Source organism: Dysidea avara, chromosome 10 (genome assembly GCF_963678975.1).
Source record: "Dysidea avara chromosome 10, odDysAvar1.4, whole genome shotgun sequence".
In the NCBI taxonomy this organism is placed as follows: Eukaryota; Metazoa; Porifera; class Demospongiae; order Dictyoceratida; family Dysideidae; genus Dysidea; species Dysidea avara.
In genome coordinates this window covers 22,912,441-22,937,160 of record NC_089281.1, presented here as the reverse complement: position 1 = coordinate 22,937,160, position 24,720 = coordinate 22,912,441, and the positions used below count along the sequence as shown (strand labels likewise).

General features: G+C 36.1%; 2 protein-coding genes across 5 annotated transcripts in view; one reads left to right on the top strand and one right to left on the bottom strand.

The window, feature by feature from the left end:
- LOC136268148 (beta-1,3-N-acetylglucosaminyltransferase radical fringe-like) overlaps positions 1-8,380 on the bottom strand; it is a 17,289-nt gene extending 8,909 nt beyond the window's left edge. Inside the window, exons 1-7 of the mRNA XM_066063397.1 lie at positions 7,877-8,380; positions 7,686-7,817; positions 6,429-6,504; positions 6,327-6,369; positions 5,970-6,050; positions 4,970-5,099; positions 2,379-2,417 (exon numbers count right to left, since the gene is read on the bottom strand). Coding sequence (XP_065919469.1) covers positions 2,379-2,417; positions 4,970-5,099; positions 5,970-6,050; positions 6,327-6,369; positions 6,429-6,504; positions 7,686-7,817; positions 7,877-8,020 — 645 coding nt within the window. The 5' untranslated portion in view covers positions 8,021-8,380. The remainder of the gene's footprint in view (positions 1-2,378; positions 2,418-4,969; positions 5,100-5,969; positions 6,051-6,326; positions 6,370-6,428; positions 6,505-7,685; positions 7,818-7,876) is intronic.
- LOC136268147 (beta-1,3-N-acetylglucosaminyltransferase lunatic fringe-like) lies at positions 8,044-24,720 on the top strand. Of its 4 annotated transcripts, none has more exons than XM_066063395.1 (13): positions 8,044-8,205; positions 8,871-8,930; positions 8,981-9,115; positions 15,175-15,250; positions 15,558-15,600; positions 16,176-16,256; positions 18,570-18,699; positions 19,155-19,243; positions 20,796-20,869; positions 21,169-21,254; positions 21,973-22,067; positions 22,612-22,674; positions 24,419-24,720. In XM_066063395.1, the coding sequence occupies exons 2-12, from the start codon at positions 8,892-8,894 to the stop codon at positions 22,670-22,672; spliced, it is 909 nt and encodes a 302-aa protein (XP_065919467.1). In that variant the 5' UTR covers positions 8,044-8,205; positions 8,871-8,891; the 3' UTR covers positions 22,673-22,674; positions 24,419-24,720. The 4 variants fall into 4 exon arrangements, 3 of the variants coding, with proteins under 3 accessions (XP_065919467.1, XP_065919468.1, XP_065919466.1); XR_010706886.1 differs by lacking the exon at positions 8,044-8,205 and adding an exon at positions 22,154-22,314 and having other exon boundaries at positions 8,228-8,930; XM_066063394.1 differs by lacking the exon at positions 8,044-8,205 and having other exon boundaries at positions 8,232-8,930.

Below are 24,720 nucleotides of genomic sequence, written 5' to 3'. Positions count from 1 at the left end.
TTACATTCAGAGGAATTTTATAATGTTATGTGTGTTCTTGTAGTTCTCAGTTGTCAAGTGTATATGGACTGAGGTAACATCAAGGACGTTGTGGATCTCCAGGTCAGTCTGTGTACAAAGGAATTTTGTATTACCTCAAGAGTGCTATGAATTTCCAGATCCCCAAATGTGTGATTTGCGTACAAAGTGACATATATTTTAGGTGTTGCGCCAAAAATGACTGAATTTGTGCATTACAATCAGGAAGGAGAAAGTTACCGAGTGTGGTCTGCCAGATGCTTCTGTTACCTCAGCAACAAGATTCATCTGTCCTGGTACAATCTCAGTTGTTTCCTGATTGTACGACCAAACTACTACCCAGATCAACGATGAGATTCATCTGGCCTGGTAAGATCTATCAGGATGAGGCGTACAGTTGTGATGTGACTAAACTAATTTGTAGGTTACATCACTATCCCAATTTTATTGTCAGAATTTTATTGTTAATATCATAAACAATTAATGTGATGTATTTTGTTATGTAGCATGAGTATTAAGTGACACGCATGATGAAAGCCACAATGGGAGTGACTGCTTGATGTTAGGGTGGATAATGCTATGTAAAAAGCTGGTTTGTTTGAGTACTACCAGAAGTTTTACATTTTCAAGTCACAAAGGTTAAGCAATTTTATTTTAATACACGATGTGTGGTGTGGCAATACAAGAATTAAGTTTGAAACACTCTAGTGCCGTGATTGTATGTTCTTCACGCTTTCACACCTTGTTTATAAATTAAACGCTTGCATGAGGTGTGGCACTAAATGGAATTTAAAGATTTCTGCTTAAATCTGTGTAGGGAACTTACGGCTCTGCACGCTTTTACAACTTGTTTATCAGATATTTTGGCTTGTGTCCACATCATATCTTTAAAAGTTATTCATATCAGGAAGTTTGGCTCAAAAACGGAAGTTTGAGGCCAGCTGCAGGTGATAAGTCTAATTATAATCAAAGCAATTTAGCAGCTGCAATTATTTTTACTTGTTATATTTCATTGATTAAAGACTTTACTGTTGCTATTTTTCCACTTTTGTAGGTTTTGAGAGATTTCTACTTAAAGGAGTCATCACAGACTGTCTATGTTGCGTATAGTGTATTCATGACAGGTGTACTGGAACATTAGACATTTAGTACGCATACAGAACTTCTTTAATAAAATCGTTTTAAAGCTCTGTATTAATTCTAAGGAGTTATTTATAGTTAAAGACTTGCTGTGCGTTACTACTCAGACCTAGCCAGACGGAGTCCATGCCAAATCGAAGCAATAATCTCGCTCAGAATCGCGCACATATTTAACCTCCAACTTTGCCATTGTTTTGACGAGTGATAGTTTACGCTATATGTGCTCACTATGGCTTGTTGGAATCGCTCAAGAATAAGCTAAAAGAATCTAGCAGCGAATCCGGGATAATCCAAGCATGTCACGAGATATGAATAAATTTATTAGAATAATCAAAATGCCCATTGGAAATGTATTGCAGATGATTGTGTTCTTTTATTGTGAAAATGACGAGCGGAGTTTTCGTGTACTGAGCTTCACTTGGTACCATCCTGTTCGTCAAGAGTTGCTCTTTCTCATGGTACTTGCGAATCTGAAATTCGTCTTTTGAGTGAAAAGATATGTGAGTACAAAGTGTCAGTACAATAGAAACTGTGCAACTTATAGTGAACAAATCGGTGCAGCTGGACCAAATCTCCGCAAACTTCTTGATATGGTAGGGATTAGAGGTTAGAACGAAGAAAATATGCGTATGGACAAACCATAATTAGATAATGTCAGTGCTAGATGGACTGTGCAAACACGGGTAGGTTGACTGGTATAATGTGATGGTAGGTGTAACACAAGGTTGAGAAATAAAGCGAAATATGTCTAAATATGAGCCTAATACCAGTTACAAGAAAACTACTATGACAAATAATTCTTTTATTATGCAACACAATACAAATCTATTGAGAGGTATTGCATAATCCAGGGCTAATATTGCAAAACCGTCCCTACACATAAATAATTCACAGTAGTGGCCACACGTCTTTTAATTGGGCATGCGCTTCATAGTTTCTTGGCCACGCGCCTCACTACCGTGATACATTTACACTACAGTTTACTCTGATATGCATGGTAGTGTAAATAAGGTGTTAGATGTGCTTTGTACTAAAATTGGCAACTTTAGTAGTTAGCATAATATATATCTGCCAGTAATCCAATTTCATATTACTGTTATTAGATGAAAGTGCTACATGAAATCCACTAAATTAAACATGACCACTAAAACAAAGTAATAGTTGTGTAGCACACAAACACAATATGATAAAATACAGTTAGTATGTACTTTACTACTTACATAATTAGCTTTGAGACGATTAAAATTGCTAGCATAAACCTATAAAAGAGTTATAAGTAGCAAATCATTTTTTAACAATAAAACCAAAATAAATACTTCGAGACATACAATCCTGCAAACACATTACTATCGCACAGTGATTGTATACATAATATAATGTCAAGTACAGAGACAATATAATCTTAACACATGATAAAATCAAGACATACGTACATTTTTATTCAGGGCATTACCACACTGACTGAAGTGTATACAGTAGGGTCTGCATAGTGGTAGGGTGTTTATTTCATGTGGTTAATTGTTGATATTAGAGACACGTAGCTCACTTGAAAATACGCCAATTAACTTACTGTGCAAGTGTATACTTGTACTGACAGATTGACCACAACACAGTCTTTCTTGTCCTACCTAAAATCTTATTGTTTGTGGCTTTATTAACATAAATTTATCATAAATAAACTATTGTGATACTGGTCTAGCCAAAATATAATACATAACAAATCACAAAACTAGCCAAAGTAATTGCTGTATGGACAAAAACTTAATGGCAGCTAAATTTGACGTGGTCCATGAGATAAACACTCAATGACCACAAAAATTGGGCTTGTCCCACACCAATAAGAATCTCAAATATTCTATGTGGTCATATATATGTATGTTCAACAGTGTCACAGATTTCAGAATCATCCCTATTATATACATGTGGCCAAATGGACAAAATAAATGACAGCACTGAAGTGCTCTTAGGCATTGCAGAGAATGCGAGTGGAAAGAGAAGCACCAGAAGAAGTGGAATTAAGAACAGCAATGCAAAAGGCATAACAAATAGAAATATCTAAGGGGTCCGACACTTCTGAAGCTGAGTACAAGATTTCCTGATTTCCAAGTTGATTTCTACTGATTTTCATTGATTTAAATTACAGTATACGGGAAAATCTTTCTGATTTGCACAGAAATGTGGAGGTTACAGGCTTGATTCTAATTTCATACAAAGATTTCTCGAAGTGTTAAACCCCGGAAACATCAGACCAAGCAGAATTAAAATGAGCTACAACATGGCAACATGACAGGCACAGGAGACATTGCTTATCTACAGAACAATGTCACAACAGTGAAGAACAGTTTACAATGCCAATCCACTCAAAGTAATAGTGGTATTCTCAAATAGATTATGGTACCTGTGCCACCAACATTGTTCAGTTAAATACTGCTCCACAATGTCATGTCTAGTGACAATAGTTAAAGGAGTCCTGTTGCAATTCACTTGTGGTTGAGCTTGAAGCAAGTGCAATCTTAGGCAATCTTTGTTCTCTTCAACTCATCTACTCATGACATAACTTCTGAACAGTCTCTTAACAGTAATTCAAAATTACCCATCAAATTCTAAAGTTTCTTATGCAACTTGAGACACGCTCATATCCCAGTGAAGCCATACTTCAAAGAATTTACTGGAACTGTATAATACCATGTTGACCAGTAAGGTGTTAAACACCAAATGTGCAATATTGGAAATCAAAATGCAGTATCAGTGTTTATGCGAGCTGAAAATACATCAAAGTGCCCACAGTCTTTTTGTCCTCACTAGGGACTCACCGATTATGCTGGCATAATAATTAGCATAATAGGTGCCTGAAAGCATTGAGCATAATGTTAGCATAATAGGCAGAACACTTGTACATTACCATAAATTCTTGCTTATCAAAATACATATCATTGATATACTCTAATAGAACAGTCAGACAGCTGACTGTTCTATTAGAGTATATCGATCTTTCTTGTGACATGCACTTTTGACAAGCAAGGATTTAGAGTCTCTGCTTCAGCAACTTACTGTTTTCCCATAAAACGCAAATTTACTAGAAAAACATGGGAACTGAGATATAAATATTGAGTATAATTTGAGCATAATAGGTAAATATTGAGCATTAATTTAAGCATAACAGGCAAAATTTTGAGCAGTGCAGCATAGCATAATAGGTAAAATAATAAGCGGGTCCCTAGTCCTCACTTCACCTCTGATGACTCAACTGAGATATTCTACTCCTGCTGTGATACAACTATAACTTAGACTCTATTTAGGCTGTTTTGGGTGGGTAATAAATCTCATATACTCCACCTTGTTTTCTAATATACTCCACGCCTTTAAGCACAATATAACATATGCTCAAAATCGGGTTTGTCCAATCGCTATGCATTATTCACGTGCAGTAATTTAACAAGCGTGATTATGTAGTCACGTGAGGACACATAGTTGCCATGGCGCTAGTATTATCGTAAGAAAACTAGCCGCTTTTTCCGAGCCTACAGTAGAAACAGCCATGGATGAGGTAAGTAATCTGAGTGTAATGTGAAATAGAGTCTAAAGCAGTTATACGGGCACAATGTGGAGTCTATGAAATTTATAAACCCTCAGGCCCTTAGTAGCGCCTTCGCTTCGCTCATGCGCTACAGTCCGGGCCTTCGAGTTTATAAATTTCATAGACTCCACATTGTTCCCGTATAACTATTATATATCCCCACCATGACCCATGCATCCACCAACATGACCACATACAATTAAATCTAATCACTGTAGTTACAATATAGCTTACAGGAACTCCAACTGGTCTTGGATACCTTCCAATGTAATATGGTTTAGTGGGATCATATTTAGACAGTAAATTTGATAATTCCCTGACATTGACGTAAATATCATCATCAAAATGACAATACCATTGAACCCTAATCAATACAAAAAACAATGTATCAATTATAGAGGTTGAAAGAAATAGTAATTAAAATTTCTTGGCCATCGCTACACAGACACAGCCAGCAACAGTTAGAATGTTTGTACAAATCAGGAAAATTTCAACATTTGAAATATTCGTCATTTGAAATTTTCATGCAACATATTCCGTCGTTTTATAAAATGATGAAACTTTATTATGGCAAATTTAAGGTTATGTAAATCCAATTAAAGATTGGCAAGTTACAACATGAAAAAGTAACAAGTGTGCCATCTAGATATACTCAAAAAGTGGTCACAACAATCCACATATATGCAACAAATATTACTTTGATATGAAATAGTTCATCTGCAGAAAAATAGAAAAGACAGGCAAATAGCTAGTCTCAAAGTTGGCCACCTATCTAACCCTACATAGCCAAGCTGTGAAAAGAGATGCTGTCATCAAAAATATGCATGAAATCAAAAGGTTAGTGGCTACAAGAAATGACTGCAGACAATTTTTTTTTTATCGGTACAACTTTGCTGACATTAATATCACTGCTACCATTTCTTTGCCACTAACTTTTGATCACACATCCTTTCAAACTGGCATGTCCTCTGTTGGTGGCCCCATCTTTTCTTCACAGCTCGGCCATTGTGGATTATATATTCACACTAACCTAGCAGATAATATGTAAACAACTCTATTTCATGACTGTTACAATATATTAGAATACTGACTGCTCTATTAGAGTATATTGCAATTGTATGTTTCCATCAACATGGAACAAATCATAACACATTGCCTCTTTTAAGTTCATAATTTTGTCAGACACACAATTTATCACAAACTACATGCAGTAATTTGTCTTAAAAACACTTACTGTTGTCCATGTGATTCGTGCCTTTCCAAATGATTGTAGAACTGTTCATATTCCACACCAGACTTGCAACATAAACCCTTCCTATAGAGGTGAACAAATTTTAAAGGCACATCCACACACAGTGTAGGATACGAGAATGATATGACAGTTCTATGATGTATATTCACATGTGTACATGACAGACAGTAATAAGGGGGTATAAGGGTATAGCAGAACAAGGCAACAGACATAAAATGTTCTAGGGACCATACAATACACACAATCTATAAGACACAACAATGATGAAATGATGTGCAATGTACGCATAAAAAATGTATTTACACATTTAGTTAATACACATACAGTACGGGTACTTACGCTTGATGCTCAAGTAGGCACTTTGCTGTGACGATATGGAATCCTACATGAGTTATATCCAGAAACAAAGTTACAGCACATGACAAAAAGAAAATGGCATACCTTCTTCAGTTAATTCATCTTCAAATTTTTTGAAATCCGGAGGACTATCATTAACATAGTCTGAAACTATCATAAACTATAGAACAAATTTGTCAACACCTATACATAAAGGCCACTCCAAATAAATTCTCTGTTTCCCGTCCTCTGCTCAGGCATATTTCCATGTGGGCAGGTGGTCCATTTCCATTATAAGATTGGCTGCTTTTCAAGCCAATAATTGCCATAGCAAACTACATAAAAGCATACTTGAACTTGTATCTTCATCTTTTAAGCAGCAAGTATAAATTTGTGTTGACTCAATAACAAACTGACACTTTACAAAACCGTTTTAAATAAGGGCTGTACATTATGCAAAAAATGGAAAATAATGGAAGAATATGGATTATGGAATTAATAATGGAATGTGTTAGTGCTGACAGAAAACAGATGTGGGCGGTGGATGGGAAACAGGGGGGGGGGGGGGGGGGTTGAAGTGGCCAGAACAGTAGCACATGATAACATAATTTGAAAGACTCTAATAGAATAGTCAATAATCCTAATAGAGCAATCACATAATGGTAGCTCATTATTAGAGTATTCAATAACAGTTTGTATTAAAGTACTTGACTCATTTGCACTTCAGTGACTTTTTTCTTGGTACAAGATTTTGTACTGGATAGAACATTATGGTATTTGGCATAAATTTCTAAATGAGAACTAGGTAATTCAATTATCAGTAAAAAGTGGAATCAGTACAACTCCATACTGGCAATGTATTTGATCTATAAGAGAGCCCTTGAAATTCCTGTCTGTTAACTACAGGCTAATCACGTATATCTCTTTTAATTTACCATAGATAATAAATGGCGTATAAAATCTATGCCATTACCCACCTTAGTTAATTTTATCACATGTCCTACCTCCTTTTGTTGAGAATTGACTTTTATATAACTATATTATGTAATATACACATTCATGTGCTGGTCACATGCTATAAAATGATTGGCTGTAAGTTCGTTGTTTTGTAACTTTGAAGTGAGTAGCTAAGTGAAACGCTCTCTACTTTGAGTACGCATTACGAGATTTGTTAAGCTTACCACTTGTATTACTACACCCTTGACTCTGACTTTAGAATTAGTAGTTACTACAAGGGGTAAGTTCATAGAATAGCATTAAATTAAGGATGAATCTGACAAGTTACATGATTGTAAAAAAATAACTCTAAAATTTTGTGGCCAGGTGATTTTATCTGTCCCCCCCAAGTTATTCAATATATACCTTTTCTTTATCCACCTTCTGGAACCATGTTTTCTTTAAAATACTCAGTCTTCTATCATAGTACTTGGGAGTAGTTTTGACAGAGATGTACACATTGGATAGAATGTCTGGTGAAGACCGGGCTGCTATTAACTAAGTAGATAGAACATATACACCATCTCAGTATAGTTTATGACAACATATTAACTAACTTGACTGTTCATAGTGACGTGTAATGGCACGTTCCTCGGTACGTACTCACGATCACGATGAGAATACGAAATCAGCAAAACTATTGCTCCTCCGAGAAGAAAACAAATACACAGGCATTCCGTTAAGCTACCTCTAGGCCTCATTGTCTATAAAACGCCAACCCAAGTAACTACCTTTCAATAAAGATATTACCGGTATCTCCGTTTACAAGTTTTGCAGGAGGCGTTCCTGAGTCACGTGGATGCATATGGATAACTGTGGATAGAGTGGAGTACCGGTAGTACATGGAGCGTTCAACAGATCTTCAAAACCTCGAAGTTCTTAACAGGTACAAAATACTGTTTAAAAAAAAAAAAAAAAAAAAAAAAAAAAAAGAGGTATTCTGTAGCGAAACTAAGGCTCCAGAAAATCCAATTTCGAGTTTTATTAGAGTCCGAAATCTGATTCGCGGACACTCCTGCTGGCTACAGGGAAACCACGAACAATAATAATTATTTTTAACGCGCTTTAAGTGCTACAATAATCTTGGTGCGCTTCATTCTAGGGTGGAGACTCAAAGTGGCCGCGTCAAAATTGGGCGCGCGGAGGTGGGATGGGTGGATCAAGCTGTTTTTCGGCGCGCGGAGGTGGGATGGGTGAATCAAGCTGTTTTTCGCTGATGCTGTCTTTCGCTGATGCTGTTTTTCTTTGTCTGTCTTTCTTTGTCTGTCTTTGTCAGCAAAAGCTGTTTTTCGCTGATGCTGTCTTTCGCTGATGCTGTTTTTCTTTGTCTGTTTTTCTTTGTCTGTCTTTGTCTGTTTTTCTTTGTCTGTCTTTCTTTGTCTGTCTGTCTGTCTTTCGCTGATGCTGTCTTTCGCTGTCTTTCGCTGTTTTTCGCTGATGCTGACAATGAGGCCTCGAATGAGGCTTAGTTTAACGGAATGTTTGTGTGCCTGTATTTTTCTTGGAGGAGTGACGATAGTAATGCACATGACATATATCTCGTATTTTCAGCGCGAAGCCGTTGTTGCATCGATGGACTGGTCACTGCAGTACATGTATATAAACAGTCAAGTTAGTTATTTAATGGTCCATAAACTTTATATCATGTCCTATTTACTTAGTTAAATCTAGAAGCTGTCGTTTCACCGAACATATTATCCAATGTGTACATTTCTGTCAAGACTGCTCCCAAGCACTATGATAGAAGACTGAGTATTTTAAAGAAAACGTGGTTCCAGAAAGTGAATAAAGAAGAGGTATATTCATTGCACACACTGATAAAAATGAAGGGGGGTTGGGTTCTCAACTCTTTGGCTTTCAATTCAATTTTAGGCCACTCCAAAATGATAAATTTCCTGTTTCCCGTCCACCGCCCACATCTGGTTACTGTCAGCTCTAAATATTCCATTATTTTCCGGTTATTCTTGCATACTGACAAGCTTAGCAAAAACATTGTCAGCTCACGTGTCAGCAGTGCTATCATGTCGGCACAAACTTCACGTTTGTGTTATTTTTTGCAACTTGAAAATGAAGGAACATGCTTTTGTGCAGCTTTTTATAGTTGTGCCAGGCAAATATTGGCTTGAAAAGCTGTCAATCTCATAATGAAATAATGGAAATGGACTGCCCACCTGCATGCAAATATGCCTGAGGTCAGGACGGGAAACAGGAAATTTGTTTGGAGTGGCCTTAAATATGAGCTTCTGTCCACTAACTGGACTACTCACGACTGCCAATTGATAGTAAGGGCTTAGTAAATATTAAGGTATTGTACCTTTGGTTATATAGTCAAGTTATTCACTAGTATATTCTCAATAAGCAACCAAGGTGACTTAAGTTTATGAATGCTTTTAGGGGTGACACAAATATTAAATTTTAGATATTCGAATATTCTTCAAATTAACAAACAAATTATTCTTTAAGAATTTTCTGAATAAGTAGGTGCTTGAAAGGGACAAAATCACTTTGATTACTACTAAAACTTTAAATATTAAAAAAGAAAAGTCCTTTACATGTATTATTAAGATGAAAAATTTTAAAATAACAGCTTTCAGTTGTCAAAATGTTTTCAAGGTTAAATGTGTACATTATTCGATTAACAAATATTTAACGTATAACAAATATTTCAATAACGAATATTCGTTTCAGCCTTAATTTTAACTGTGAAACTATGTTTTTCATGCATGTTTAGGGGAGTTTCCTGGGGTTCCAGAAACCCCCTTTAAAATTTGAACTTGTAGGCTTGCAGCAGGAACACCAAACCATCATAGTTTGGCTGCACAATACAGAAAAAGGGAATAGAACACAGCAGTATGTAGCTACAGTGTGTTTGGAAAACTAAGGAGAGCAAGAGTGTGAATTTAACTACAAGGAAAACATTAATGAATACCGAGATACTCTAATAGAGCAGTCAAAACTACCCTTCATAATGGATTGCAATTTAAATGAGTAATGCTTGAAACACTTGAAACCTAAAGCAACAGTTTTGAGTTGTTTGGGGGAAGTTGGATATAATATTTGTATCACTACAGTACTCCTGACCAGCCATAAACCATAATGATAGGACCTAAAGGGAACTAGGAATTGAAAACTAAGCATATAGCATAATAAATAGTTTGTATTATTCATTTAAAAATTGTTAATTTAAAAATGAAGTAGGGATCTATGCAATAAAAAGTAGTGAAACAAGAGATGAATGATGGTGTTACAGCATAGCTCAGTGGGAAAGTTCCTACTTTGGCATTAAGCAAAATTATTGTTATAGCTAATGTGCCAAAGTGGGGACTGGTTCCCACTGAGCTCCATCATTCACCTCTTGTTTCACTGCATAGATCCCTACTTCATTTTTAAATTAACAATTGTTTTAAATACTAGAGTTTGTTTAGTTTTTTTGTTGTAGCACAGCTGGCTACAATGTAACTTGCGACTGTTCTATTAGAATATCATCATACATGACTTGTATTAGTGGGACTGTTGTATTAGAGTATATCTCAAGTCAGCCAAAAGGTGTGCAGCTAGCTAGATCAATAAGGGGTGAGGTTATCTTGTTTACTGTTAAGTATGGTATATATAATTACAGTAGCAGTATAGACACTTTTGTACGTATAGCTAGGTAGTTAAATTTACTGCCTTAAAAATTTGTGTTGTTTTTATTGAATGAAATATCAGCATTTTAGTGTCTATTTTCAAAAAAAAATTCCCTATGGGGAGGTATACCCCCCTAGTTTCAGCATGCTTCAAAGCACACCCTGATGTCCACTTTTTCTTCTAAAAGAACCTAAAGTCTGGCTACGGCCCTGTGAAACTTTGTTCTGGCAACTTTTAGTGTATCTCTTTTTGTTATGTGTACTATTTCTTTTTCTTTCACTGGTGATTCTAGACTTTACTTACAGGGGGGACGGCAATGTTGTTGTATACACAGTAATGCTAAATGATTTGAAATAGCCTACACTCCAAAGCCATCGCCAATACCTTAGATTGATCCTACTATTTAAAGTTGTTATTTATCTTCAATTAATACCTGAACAATATTTACCCTCACCCGCAAGACTGACATCAACTAGATCAAATCATCCTTGTAAATTTTACCACATTCAAATCTCTTGTGATATACACTGTACTTACAAATTCTCCTTATCCCCCAGAACGATACCTGAATGGAGTAGTCTCCAAATTAGTGTTGTTCCAGTATCAGCTAGTTATTACAGTTCTAGTTCCAGTTTTGGAACCATATAATCTTTACAATTATAGTTCCAGTTCTAGTTCTGGAACTATAATCTTTAGAATTACAGTTATAGTTCCAGTTCTGGAACCATAACATTTAGAATTACAGCTCAAGTTCCAGTTCTGGAACCAATTCTAGTTCCAGTTCAGGAACCAATTCTAGTCCCAGTTCAGGAACCATGACATTTAGAATTATTCTTCAGTTTCTAGAACAACACTTATTTTTAACTTTAAGTATTACCAAAAGCCCATAATGAATTATGGACACTCACTATTAAGTAATATATGCTAGTCTTGCCCGGCAGGCTTAATTGTTTCATGTATGTAGTTAATACTGTACAGGAATAGTTATCAACATTATTACACAAACAACTATAACACTAGCAATATACAGAGTGGTACTAAAAAGACCTGTAGCTAATTATCAAACACTGAACCAGACATAACAATGTGATTGAGCCAGCATTGCATTTGGCATTCTCTTCTAATATTATAGCTAATCAGTTGTTTCAAGCAGTGTTTTAATACATGCATACATGGTTGTAATACATACAGCTTTTATGAAGTTATATACTACATTGTGTGCTTTTGTCAGCAGATAAAATTCTGGTCTTGTAAAGAGCATAAAATCTCATTAGCAAACTGTATGGTTATGACCAATTCCAGTTCCAGTAAAATTTCTTTATAGTTCTAGTTCTAGTTCCAGCTTTGAGGAAAACAATATTATAGTTCTAGTTCCAGTTCCAGTCTTAAGGAAGGCAAAATTATTGTTCCAGTTCCAGTTCTAGTTCTAGTTCTAGAACTGGAACTGGAATAAAAAGGGAAATTATTTTAGTTCCAGTACTGAGAACTGGAACAACACTACTCCAAATCAATAACATCAATAACCTATCCCTTAACAACTAACAATGCCCTTCGACGTCACCCCTTCCCCAATTTTTTTTAATGCCTAGCCACTGTTTACCCAGTTAAATAATCATGTATATTTACTAACCACTAGGGTGTAGCATGCTTATATTTTTGTCAATAGATTTTGTTTTATTTATTCTCTATGGTTTTTATTCTATCACTCGTACTGAGACATACATGTACACACATTTGGCTGTCTACTGTACTCTAATTTGTGCATGTGCATGCGTATGTGTCAGCATTGAAACCGAGTCGGGTCATCCGGGTCACATTTTCTCTGGGTCATCCGGGTCCGACCCGGTTTGCAAATTATCTGGGCCTGACCTGGATTGGATCACGTGAGAAACGAAATTGTTCGTTTGATGACGTGGAAACTTATAAACGCTAGTCACGTAGCTCCTTCATGAGCCACGCTCACTCATCGTATTACAAACATACACTCAGCCACGCCCATTAATTAGTAAGTGCAGTCTGTAGCACGAAACTGTGTCCATTGCTGTCTGCAAGCTTACGTGGAGCCACACCCACTAATCGATTATTGTACAAGTTGTATTTAGTCTAGTCTTGCAGCAGGATAAGTACTTTTGTGAGCCACACCCACTTTATATTGGGAAATTGTAATACTAGGTATGCACGAAGCCACACCCAATTGCTGTCTGTAAACTCACAGTAGCTACGTGGAACCAAATCCACTGAGTGATTTAAATTATAAACTTACCGGCTTAGTTATCACATAACTACTCGTTTACTCAACACGAATCGAACGCTCAAAATGTAGTCTTGCTCACTCGAGACTACCCGAAACATAGCTCTTATCACACGCCTCGGCTTTAATTAATCCGGGTCAAATCCAGGTCTGACCCGGATTGCTATCCAGGTCAGTGGGTCATCCAGGTCAGCAGTAGTGACCCAGTTTCAACGCTGGTGTGTGTGTTAGTGTTATGTTTGTCTGTATCGGAGACACATTTTCGTACGATTTGTATATAGTAGTTATACGGGCACAATGAATGCTAAGCCCGAAGTCTTCGCATTGTGCCCGTATAACTGCTTTAGACTCTATTTTACATTATACTCAGATTACTTACCTCGTTCACAGCTGTCTTGTTACATCACTACACGTGAAAAATGTATACCGATAGAATAAACCTAGAGTTTGAACATATGTTATATTGTGGCTGAAGGCATGGAGTATATTAGAAAACATATGAGATTTATTACCCTTCCAAAGCAGCCTAAATAGAGTTTAAATCATTTTAATAGGATTATTTTGTGGGCTTAGTGTTACTTGATTTCAGAGAAATATTTAAAATTTTAAAGCACTCAGTATAGGAACATGTACAGAAGTTGCAGGGTTTTTTTTTGTATAAGCTTGCAACTTTATTGCAGTAGACTGTAAGAAGTCACATATTACAACTACAATACTATATATAGTAGCAAGGACAGCTACTCTGTAGCTACTCTGGTATTTGCTGTCCTTGCCACCCAGTAGAACTAACTGAATCCCATATGGTATTATTTACAGCTCAACCTACTTAAGATAGCTTGCAGTTATCAAAGTACAGTTGTATTAAGACCTTCTTCAGAAATTTTACTAGTTCCATTCCATGTGGCCCACAACACAAGTGTTCATACAGTATGCACTGCTGCCTGCTAGTTTTCTCCTACGTAATTGCTCTAACTACATAACAATTATTGACCCTGACTTTGAATAATGGCTACCCTATAGGTGTACGGAAGTTGGTCACTCTTCATCAAAGATCAAATATCTCATGATCTTAAAGAATTAAGGTTCAACCCATATAACTCAACATCTCAGTACCATTTAAAGTACTCCAATGTACAAATTGTACGTATCCCCAGTTCCCAAGAGCTTCTGTCCACTAATTGGACTATCTTCTGTAGCATAACAGTGCCATGTAACACTTTCACACCTCAAATCAAAGGAGCCGCCCAGGCTACATAGCCCAGCTAACCGGGCTACAACTGGGCAGTGATTATATAGATGTTGATGTTGAAATCAATTGTGGGGATTGATTAATACTCACGTGATTAGGGTGCATGACTTGGATTTCGCCATGGAAACCACTCAGATGGAGAGTGTTTTGTTATCCTCGCCATCCTACGAGTTGAAAAACATTGGGCTAAGGTGAGAACTAGCGCTATAGCTTATTCACTGATCGTTTCCACATGTTTTCGAATATGGACATGCCCCCATCACGAAGCTATCACTCTGCACAGAGTAACCACTCTACAAGCAAGCTTACCTATCTAGGCCTTTAGTGAACTCCATACTTTTCCATAAACGATTCAATAGCACTGATTAAAAGATTAAACTCACGTAACCGATAATTTCCGTGATATCTCTAGGATATGTCCGTTCATCCTAGCCAGGTACTAGCTGCTGACCCATAATCAAAAATTTTAGGTATGCATATAATATAATACATCCAGTGGCTGCACTTGTATTGGCTTGGGTGATTGATCACCCTGTACAGGCTATCAGCCTAATAAATGTTACATATTAGCTGTAATACGGGGCATTCAGGCTTTGCCTGATATGTATGCCCAACTGCTCGAGGGCAGAGGGAATACATATCAGTCAAAGCCCTCATGCCCATGTTACAACTATTACATGTATACTAACTGTTTATGCATAGATGTTGACAAATTTGTTCTCCTATAGTTTATGATAGTTTCAGACTATGTTAATGATAGTTTTACTGATCTCAAACAATTTGAAGATGAATTAACTGAAGAAGGTATACCACTTTTACTACTAGATTTTTTGTCCTTGAAATGTGCAATCATTTCATACAGATGATGTTACTATCAAATCATACACCTTTATAGGGACATGTGCAATGTTTCATGCACCAAGTATTGTTTCATACAAGATATAGTCATGGCAATAATCCGTCTATAAACAGTTTTCACGGAGCTTCCTCTAATATATGCGTTTCATGGACAAAAATTCTAGTGGTGTTTCTCTGTGTTATATGTTACCTTTTCTTTCTGGTTAACTCATGTAGTTATATGTTACCTTTTCTTTCTGGTTAACTCATGTAGGATTCCATATTGTCAGGGCAAAGTGCGTACTAGGACATCGAGTGTAAGTTCTTATACACCTGTGTGTATTATATACATGTTAGTTGTATTTTGTTATCATTGTGTCTTAGAAATTGTGTGTGTGGCCCTATAACTTTTACCTTGTTCTGCTATACCTATGAGCACATGGATTTTAGAATATATTTTAATTTTATTTATTGCTCTACAGATCAATTAACACATGTACAAAAACATTAAAGGAGAAAAATCACTAATTATGTACTTATAACCAATTTACTTAGGTACTACGAAATATAAAAGTTACACGAGTGGGGAAGCTTACTACAATACAAGGATATAATATTAAAGTACAAATTAATGTCAAAAGTGTTTAAAATTGGTTCCATAGAATTAACCAGTTTGCGTTTGATAATAGGGAGGGAAAAGGATAAGTCAGTGATTAGTATGTATTTCACAATCTAAAGACATGTGAATTAGCACATTGTCAGAATTTCTGTGGCATGACTTGCTGTTGGAAGATCTGGTGCTACTATATACATAATATGTCATCTATAGAATGGTCTAATATTGCTATAGTCTGTTATTGATATCCTTTTAAAATTGTTTATCTATATATAGGAGAGACTTGTGTTGCAAGTCAGGTGTGGAATATGAACAGTTTTACAATTATTTGGAAACGCACAAATCACATGGACAACAGTAAGTACAGCAATTCACTATTGTGTACTGTGTGTACAAGGTCATGTTGACAAAAAATGTTACATAGATAGGTTATATTATATGGTCCTAAAATGCTGGTGGAGGCAATGTGTTTTTTTTGTTGGAAAATTTTCACAGTTTTTGCGAATTTATAAGAATTGCCCCTTCAAATTATTTACTCAATGTTTAAAGCACATGCCAAGTTGTAGCAGATTGTTAGTACCAATAGCTACTTGAAAGCATTCATTGGCAAAAAGTCTTGCAAATTGATTTAAAATACTGTAGTGCCCGAAACTGTAAAAAGGCTTTTAATGCACATGATAGGTAGCTTTGTTGTCAGGGTAGCAAATGCAGTACATCTAAGCATGCAAAAGAGTCTCCATATAAACTCTGATGAACAAGAAAATTCCCCTCAAAATTAAGGATGTATCTTTGAAAAACTACATGGTATATCTCATTGAATACTAACTTCTGGGAGATAAAAAATATACATTTTTTTTGTAAAATTGATAACTTTAGTTTTGCTTGTGGAAATATGCTAAAACTTGGTGGAATATATCACATTATGTTTGAACAAAGTCATGTGGTCACACCCACTCTGTGACAAGAATTGTGCACCTGTCAACATTTTAAAATGATCTTTGAAAATTTGTACTTATTTTGCTAATAACTTGAAAAGTAAAATAGGTACAACTTGCAAATTTGATACACAAGTTGATGGACAACTCTGCTGTACACACACCAAACTTGAAGGAGATTGACCACTCCTTTGCTGAGAAATACCAGCCGCAATCTCAATAAATAGACATTTATTTTTGTAATAATAATCAATTTCATTGCATATAATCATCACAAACGCTACAAACTCACTACAACTGTTATTTGGCATCAGTAAGATCGTTTAGGATGGTTAATTCTTGATAAACTTCATCACAATCATTGAAGAGTACAGCAGCGTTGCCATAAAGGATGCTCGCGACTATGTCTGCTAATGGTACCATTTTCGACTAAGCTACTTGCTTCTCCGCCTTCTTTGGCCTCATTGTAGTAATTAGAATGCTGCAGTGGTTGTATTTCACCAATTGTGATTGGTGTCAGGTAGCGAATCCGCCAAGATGAGGGTAAAGACTTCAATTCGCTTCATCCCAAATGGCTACATTTTATCACGGATCTTTTGACCAACTTCATGGTGCTGTATCTCTGGAACACAATGTTGTACCACCATCTTGTTGGAAATTTATTTATCTTTCAAATCGTGCCTAGTATAAGGGCATAGGGTGTTCGGTTTACGGCGCTGTGCGTAATATTTGAACTCACGTATTTTACAGGTCAGTATGACCCGCCCTAGTATTTAATGAGATATAGAAGGTTTTACACTGCCAACACTATTCAAGCATGGCTGGTGGAAGCATGGTACCACAATCTACTCTAATAGAGCAGTCAGTATTTTAATGCTATAGTATAGTGGTAATACATTGCTGGATTACCCATAATGTCTAATCCAAAACAGTCAAGCAATGAAAAAGAGTGTGGCCATCAAAACGTATGCTACATAGTTAGAAAAAGATGTGATATGAAAGGGTGGCAGCCAATAAATGGCTGCAGCGATATTGATATCAACAAAGTTGTATCAAATCACTGCAGCCATTTCTTGGCCACCACTTCCTCAATAAGAGTAGCTAGATAGTGCTTGTTCCATGTGCTTGGTTCTTGTCTTCATAATATAGTATGTTTATGCCATTATAATCTGCAAGAAAAAAATTCAGATATCTTCCATAAGCGGTATAATAGTAAATCACACATGTGAATTTTAGAATATTAAACATAACTTTCTGGCCCTTTGTCTAATTCATGCAAGAATTGGACCATAAATGGTTCAAACTTTGAAGTACCGTAAATCAAATAATGTGTGCATTAGCTATGACAATATTTCTGAAGTGTGCAGAAAGAGATACAAAGAAACTTGAAGGCATGTATCTTGGAAATGGCTAGGCAGATTCAATGCAAATTTGTAATAGGAGGTGCCCCACCCCAAGGGAATTTCCTCAGCAAGATTTTTTTTTCATGCAGGCACTACTATATACCAAGTTACAGGTGTGTGAAATTACATGTTTTTAAATTACTCCAGTGTAATACACACTTGTCTGTCACCAATTATTGGTGGCCTTCATTTCCTGCCTTCATTTGCTGCATGGCATACTGCTGTGTGTCTCGATCATGACCTATAACATTTTAATCAGTGTTTTGCCATATAAATTGTAGTCAAGCCACTTTTAACCATTTTACTTACAATTGATGCTTTTGCTTGGTTAGAGTCCAATGGTATTGTCATTTTGATGATGATGTTTACGTCAATGTCAAGGAATTATCAAATTTACTGTCTAAATATGATCAATCCAAACCATATTACGTTGGAAGGTTTCCAAGACCAGGTGGAGTTTCTGTAAGTTATACTGTAACTATGGTGATTAGATTACAATTGTATGTGGTCATGTTGGGTCTGTGTATGCGCACGCAAAGTGCCTATTACCTTTCAGTTTTGATTATTGGGATTATTGATGGTAGAAAAATACATGGACCATGTTGGAGAATCTATGAAGTTGTATAAGAAACTTTAGAATTTAAAGGGTAACTTGAAAGTGCTATTAAGAGGCTGTACAGAAAATATATCATGAGTAGTGAATGATTTTAAGTGGCATTCTGTGGTCATGGAGACTAGAAGTGTTCCCTTAAGTAGTCCCACAGCAAAATTGTCAGTTAAAAGATTTCATATAATAGTAAAGCAAGGAAGACCTTCTTATAGTCACTGATACTACAAGTACATACTATGCATTTAGAACTGCCTGCAGTAATTGTACCTATGCAGTATGCTAATACATTTATGTGCTGTAATTTCAGAATGTAAGCCAGAAAATGTTCTGGTATTTAGCTGGAGCTACATACTGCATCAGTTTGCCATTGATGATGAAACTGGAGAAATATTTTAAGTAATTAGATGTTTGTGATGTTGGTCAGTACATGTATACAGTCAACTGTCCACTTGCACAACTCCAGTATCGCTTGCATTGCTAATAATTTTCCTTGCATAAAAGTCTGAACATTTCTTTTCTTGACTAAATAAGTGACAAAACTGGAAATATTATACTATATCCTGTCCTTGACATGACGTGTTGCTGTAGATAAAGTATTTTCAGAGTCAATAACTGAGGGACTCTGGTCCCCCTTCCCTTAGACTCTATTTAGGCTGTTTTGGGTGGGTAATAAATCTCATATACTCCACCTTGTTTTCTAATATACTCCACGCCTTCAGGCACAATATAACATATGCTCAAAATCTAGGTTTATCCAATCGCTATGCATTGTTCACGTGCAGTGATTTAACAAGCGCTATTATTTTGTCACGTGAGGATGCATAGTTGCCATGGCGCTAGTATTATCGCAAGAAAACCAGCCGCTCTTGCCGAGCCTACAGCAGAAACAGCCGTGGATGAGTTAAGTAATCTGAGTGTAATGTGAAATAGAGTCTAAAGCAGTTACACAGGCACAATGTGGAGTCTATGAAATTTATAAACCCTCAGGCCCTTAGTAGCGCCCTCGCTTCACTTGTGCGCTACAGCCCGGGCCTTCGGGTTTATAAATTTCATAGACTCCACGTTGTGCCCGTATAACTATTATTTATCCCCCTCCTCCGTTTTCACCATTTCTTCATAGTACATAGACATTTTATACTGTAGATGGACAAGTCTTTATAAAGGCACACAGTAAAATCTGCCCTGTAAACTGTAGTCTTATCAAGAATTCATAATATTAGTGTAGAGCTACACTAATATTATGAATTCAACACTCACTGCTTTTAATTTAACCCTCTGTATTATAAAACTGCAAAAAGTAAATTTCATATGAGGTGTGTGCATGTGTGTACTTATGTATGTATGTATGTATGTGTTTATGTATGTACGTACGTATGTATGTATGTACGTACGTACGTATGTATGTACGTACGTACGTACGTATGTATGTATGTATGTATGTATGTATGTAGTATGTATGCACGTAAGTATGTATGTATGTATGTATGTATGTATGTATGTATGTATGTATGTATGTATGTATGTATGTATTATGTATGCACGTACATATGTGTGTATGTATGTATGTATGTATGTATGTATGTATGTATGTATTATGTATGCACGTACATATGTATGTATGTATGTATGTATGTATGTATGTATGTATGTATGTATGTATGTATGTATGTATGTATGTATGTATGTATGTATGTATGTATGTAGTATGTATGCACGTAAGTATGTATGTATGTATGTATGTATGTATGTATGTATGTATGTATGTATGTATGTATGTATGTATGTATGTATGTATGTATGTATGTATGTATGTATGTATGTATGTATGTATGTATGTATGTATGTATGTGTATGTATGCAAGTATATATGTATGTATCACCAACTATTGTGTACATGTTTGGTACACGCAGTTCCATATTTAAATGGCTGCCACGTGATTGTTTATAGTGGCATGGACAAATTTCAGAACACTTGTGATGTTTCGGGGTACCCAGGTGATATGACGGTTGGTGCTATCATAGGTAATGTGAATACTATACCATACAGTGGGATATGTGTGAGGTCCAAATTTTGCAAATCAAAGTTTGTTTATCTTACAAAAAAATTCTGATAGCAGACTCTATATTGTTTAGTGAGCAGGCTATACCTTCTGTGTTCTTAAGTGTTTGTAATTTTACCATAACATCCAAAGAGATGCATAGAGAATTATGGAGAAATATTTATGCTGGAGGCTGTTTTAGCTGTTTTGCAATAATATTGGACTTTGCAACAATAACCTGCTGTATAGAATAGTATGGTGTGTTATGATGTACTGTAATAGAGTTGGTGTTGGGATACAATGTGACACATGTTGATAACATGTATACTGATTTGAAGAACATCAGTACAGAAGCTCTATCAAAACTGGTGAGTACAACAATTTACAGCTACTTTACGTGTTATATGGGCATGGCTGATTTGTACTGTTTGTACAGTGAGTGAGCCATATCATATACAATGCGCTTATACAGGAACTAGAAATGTCAAAATAGAATACAAAAATAGAATCTAATTGCCTTAATAGTTGTGAGATTCGATCTCACACACTGAAAATGGGTAAAGTTTGCACCATGAATGACAATACAGACAGTGCTAGTGCTATCTTTCTATCGAGCATTTTTAAGTATCATTGATTTCAACTCCTTAATCTATCTCCTCAAGAATTCTGGTATAGCTGTTGAGAGCTTACAGATGAATTTCACCTCATACAGTATATCTTTAGTATGTGAAGTGCACTACAGCCAGTATGGCAGCTGCCATATAAGTTGGCAAGTGTGGATCTATCTCTAAAAGAACTTTAAAAATATACCCCCCATAACATCACTTAGAATAACCTGCTATTTATAATCACTTCCACCGGTCATGAAATAATACTACAAGGACTATACACTACAAGGACTATGCTAGTCTTATGACATCATTTCCAGTCCCTGGTGTAAGTTGTGTGTGTATTATGTTTCAAGAAATCAAAATGAGCATAGTAAATGAAAAATCTTAATATTTATGTATCAATTTCCTGGCACAGTGTGCCTGTACTTAAGGATTACTATAATCCTAAACTTCTATGTTTTTTGTTTGCCTATAGATCACCATTAGTTTCGGTTCACTTGATGGGATCTACACAGAAAGCAAAATAGATCCTCAACTAAGACTATTCACAGATACTGAAGATCCAACCAGGTTAGTGTTTGCTTGCTGCAGCCAATAGCACGATGTAATCACACTTTAAATGAGAACTGTAAAATTAATTATGTGTATGGTTATAGTGGAACCTGAATAGTATGGACATACTTCAAGTATTGGGACCAACCAAATTCCCTGATTATCAAGGAGTCCTGATTTTCGCTTTTACTGTGAAACCTGTGTATTATGGATACCTTGGAACCAGCCAAAAGTGTCCTAATCATCAATGTATCGTAATTTCCAGGTCAGTTTACATCAAGTATCCAGATTATACAGGTGCCTTCATTTTCAAGTGTCCTGTTGACAGGTTCCACTATAAACCAAGTAAGAGATACTTGGTTTCTGGGATTGATTGTCTAGAGTCTCATTGTGTCCATTTTTTTTCAGAAGTAGTGCAAAATGACCCTAAATATTCAGTGCATAATAATGGTATTTTTATTTAGCTAGTATACACAGTCATAAACTGTTGATCAATACTCTACTCATTGTAGTATGTAGCCATGCTGCATATTTGTTATATTTAAAATTTTTTTGACTACAGGTTTCTAACATATCATTGTTTACTGTATAAAGATACATCATGGTGTAATACTGGACAATGAAGGTACAAACTCAATCTGTTTTGACAATAATTATAACCAAAAGTATTAAATAGTGTATTACCTTGCGAAAAAAAAAGGCTGCATAAAGCATCTCACTTAGAGACTTCACTAAATTCTAGTGTTAACATGGCCACGTGATAGATTTTCATTCTTATTCACCATTCAAAGTTTAGTTTTGTTTGTATACTTGTTATTGTTGCTCCTATCATCCTATATTAGGGATTTGAAAGTATTGATATATTGCCATGATACAACAATATATTACAAAGTGGTGCACTGCAGCGTTGAAACCGGGTCACTACTGCTGATCCGGATGACCCACTGACCTGGATAGCAATCCGGGTCAGACCCAGATTTGACCCGGATTAATTAAACCCGAGGCGTGCGATAAGAGCTATGTTTCGGCTAGTCTCGAGCGAGACTACGTTTTGAGCATTCGATTCGTGTTGAGTAAACAGGTGCGGATCCAGACTTTGGAATTGCAACTTCAGCCTAGCTATAGGTTGAAGACCAAAAAAAAAAAAAGGTCATCACCTACTGACAATAGCTACCCCTCACCATAGATACCCTCAGTTTCGTGCTACATACTGCGCTTACTAATAAATGGACGTGGCTGAGCGTATGTTGGTAACGCGATAAGTGGGCGTGGCTCACGAAAGAGCTACGCAATAGCGTTTATAAGTTTCCACGTTGTCAAACGAACAATTTCGTTTCTCACGTGATCCAATCCGGGTCAGACCCGGATAATTTGTAAACCGGGTTAGACCCGGATGACCTGACCTGGTTTCAATGCTGGTGCACTGATATCATATGTCACGGTCAGATTTCTTAAAAGACAGACAGAGTATCTTCTCTAATCTAACTCCACTAACTTAGTAATTTGGTTGTAAACTGGCATCTGCATTTCAATATTTTGAGAATTTATGCCAAGCATATAATGCTCAAGTCAATGCATCCGATATATTGCGATACACAATGTATTGATTACTCTCTTGCATATTGCGATACAATGATGTATTGATGTACTGTATCATTCCATCTCTATCCTTTAATATACTGTCTGTGTCAGACCATTTAGTCAAGCTATAGACTACTCCAGAGGGCCAGTGGTGGTAATAACATGCTACTAAGTAACACATTATGTACTTTTTTGGGCTTCTGAGTAATATAAAGTGTTATATTCATGGTGTGGTAATATAACATAATCCATTACCCAAAAGTATTTAGTAATGTACAGTAATATTATTACGTAATGCTCTGTAAGTTAGTAATGGCTTGCAGCTAATAACTGTAATCATATATAGTTAGGCATGAGTGATCCAGTCCAGCCATTTATATATAAGTATGGCTGAGCCATAGAGCTGAACTAAAGGTAAGAAAGTAGCCCAGGCAGAAGTGTGAGGGGACTTTTACTGTAGCTGACTAGTTGGCTTGTCTCACCTTTACTTAAAGATTTTCACTTAGGCTCCTAGGCAGCTAGGCTGGTGGTAAACACCTTGTACAGGTTTTACCTTCTGTGCAGTGCCTAACTGGTAAAGTTGAAGCACACATGGTCACATTACCTCCACTAAATAATTCGCTAACATACACCCTAGCTATATAGGCTATCCATTGACTGGTTTATGCAGTATGTTTGTATTAGTCAGGGTTACTGTATGCTCATTAGTTCTTTCTCAGTGCTACTTTTTTATATCTACATAATACTAAAATTATGAATTTTTATAATCTACCTTCAATTTGTTTTAGGTATGCAGTTGTTACAACAGCCACTGGATGTGTTGTCAGTCTACTGCAGCAAAAATCAAGCAAATTCCACTATCATTGTTTTCATATTGAATGTAGTGTACTCAGATTGTATACAGACTTCTTTGACATGTATGCAGTTATTTATATTCAGACTTCAGTGTGCCCGGGATTGAAATCATCTGGTTTTTCATCCCGGATCATTATTACCAATTTGTCACACAGATGACTCAGTATAGTTCTATTCTTGTAACTACTTTCAAAAACATTAACAATTGTGTTTCTGTACAGTATACACCAAGAAA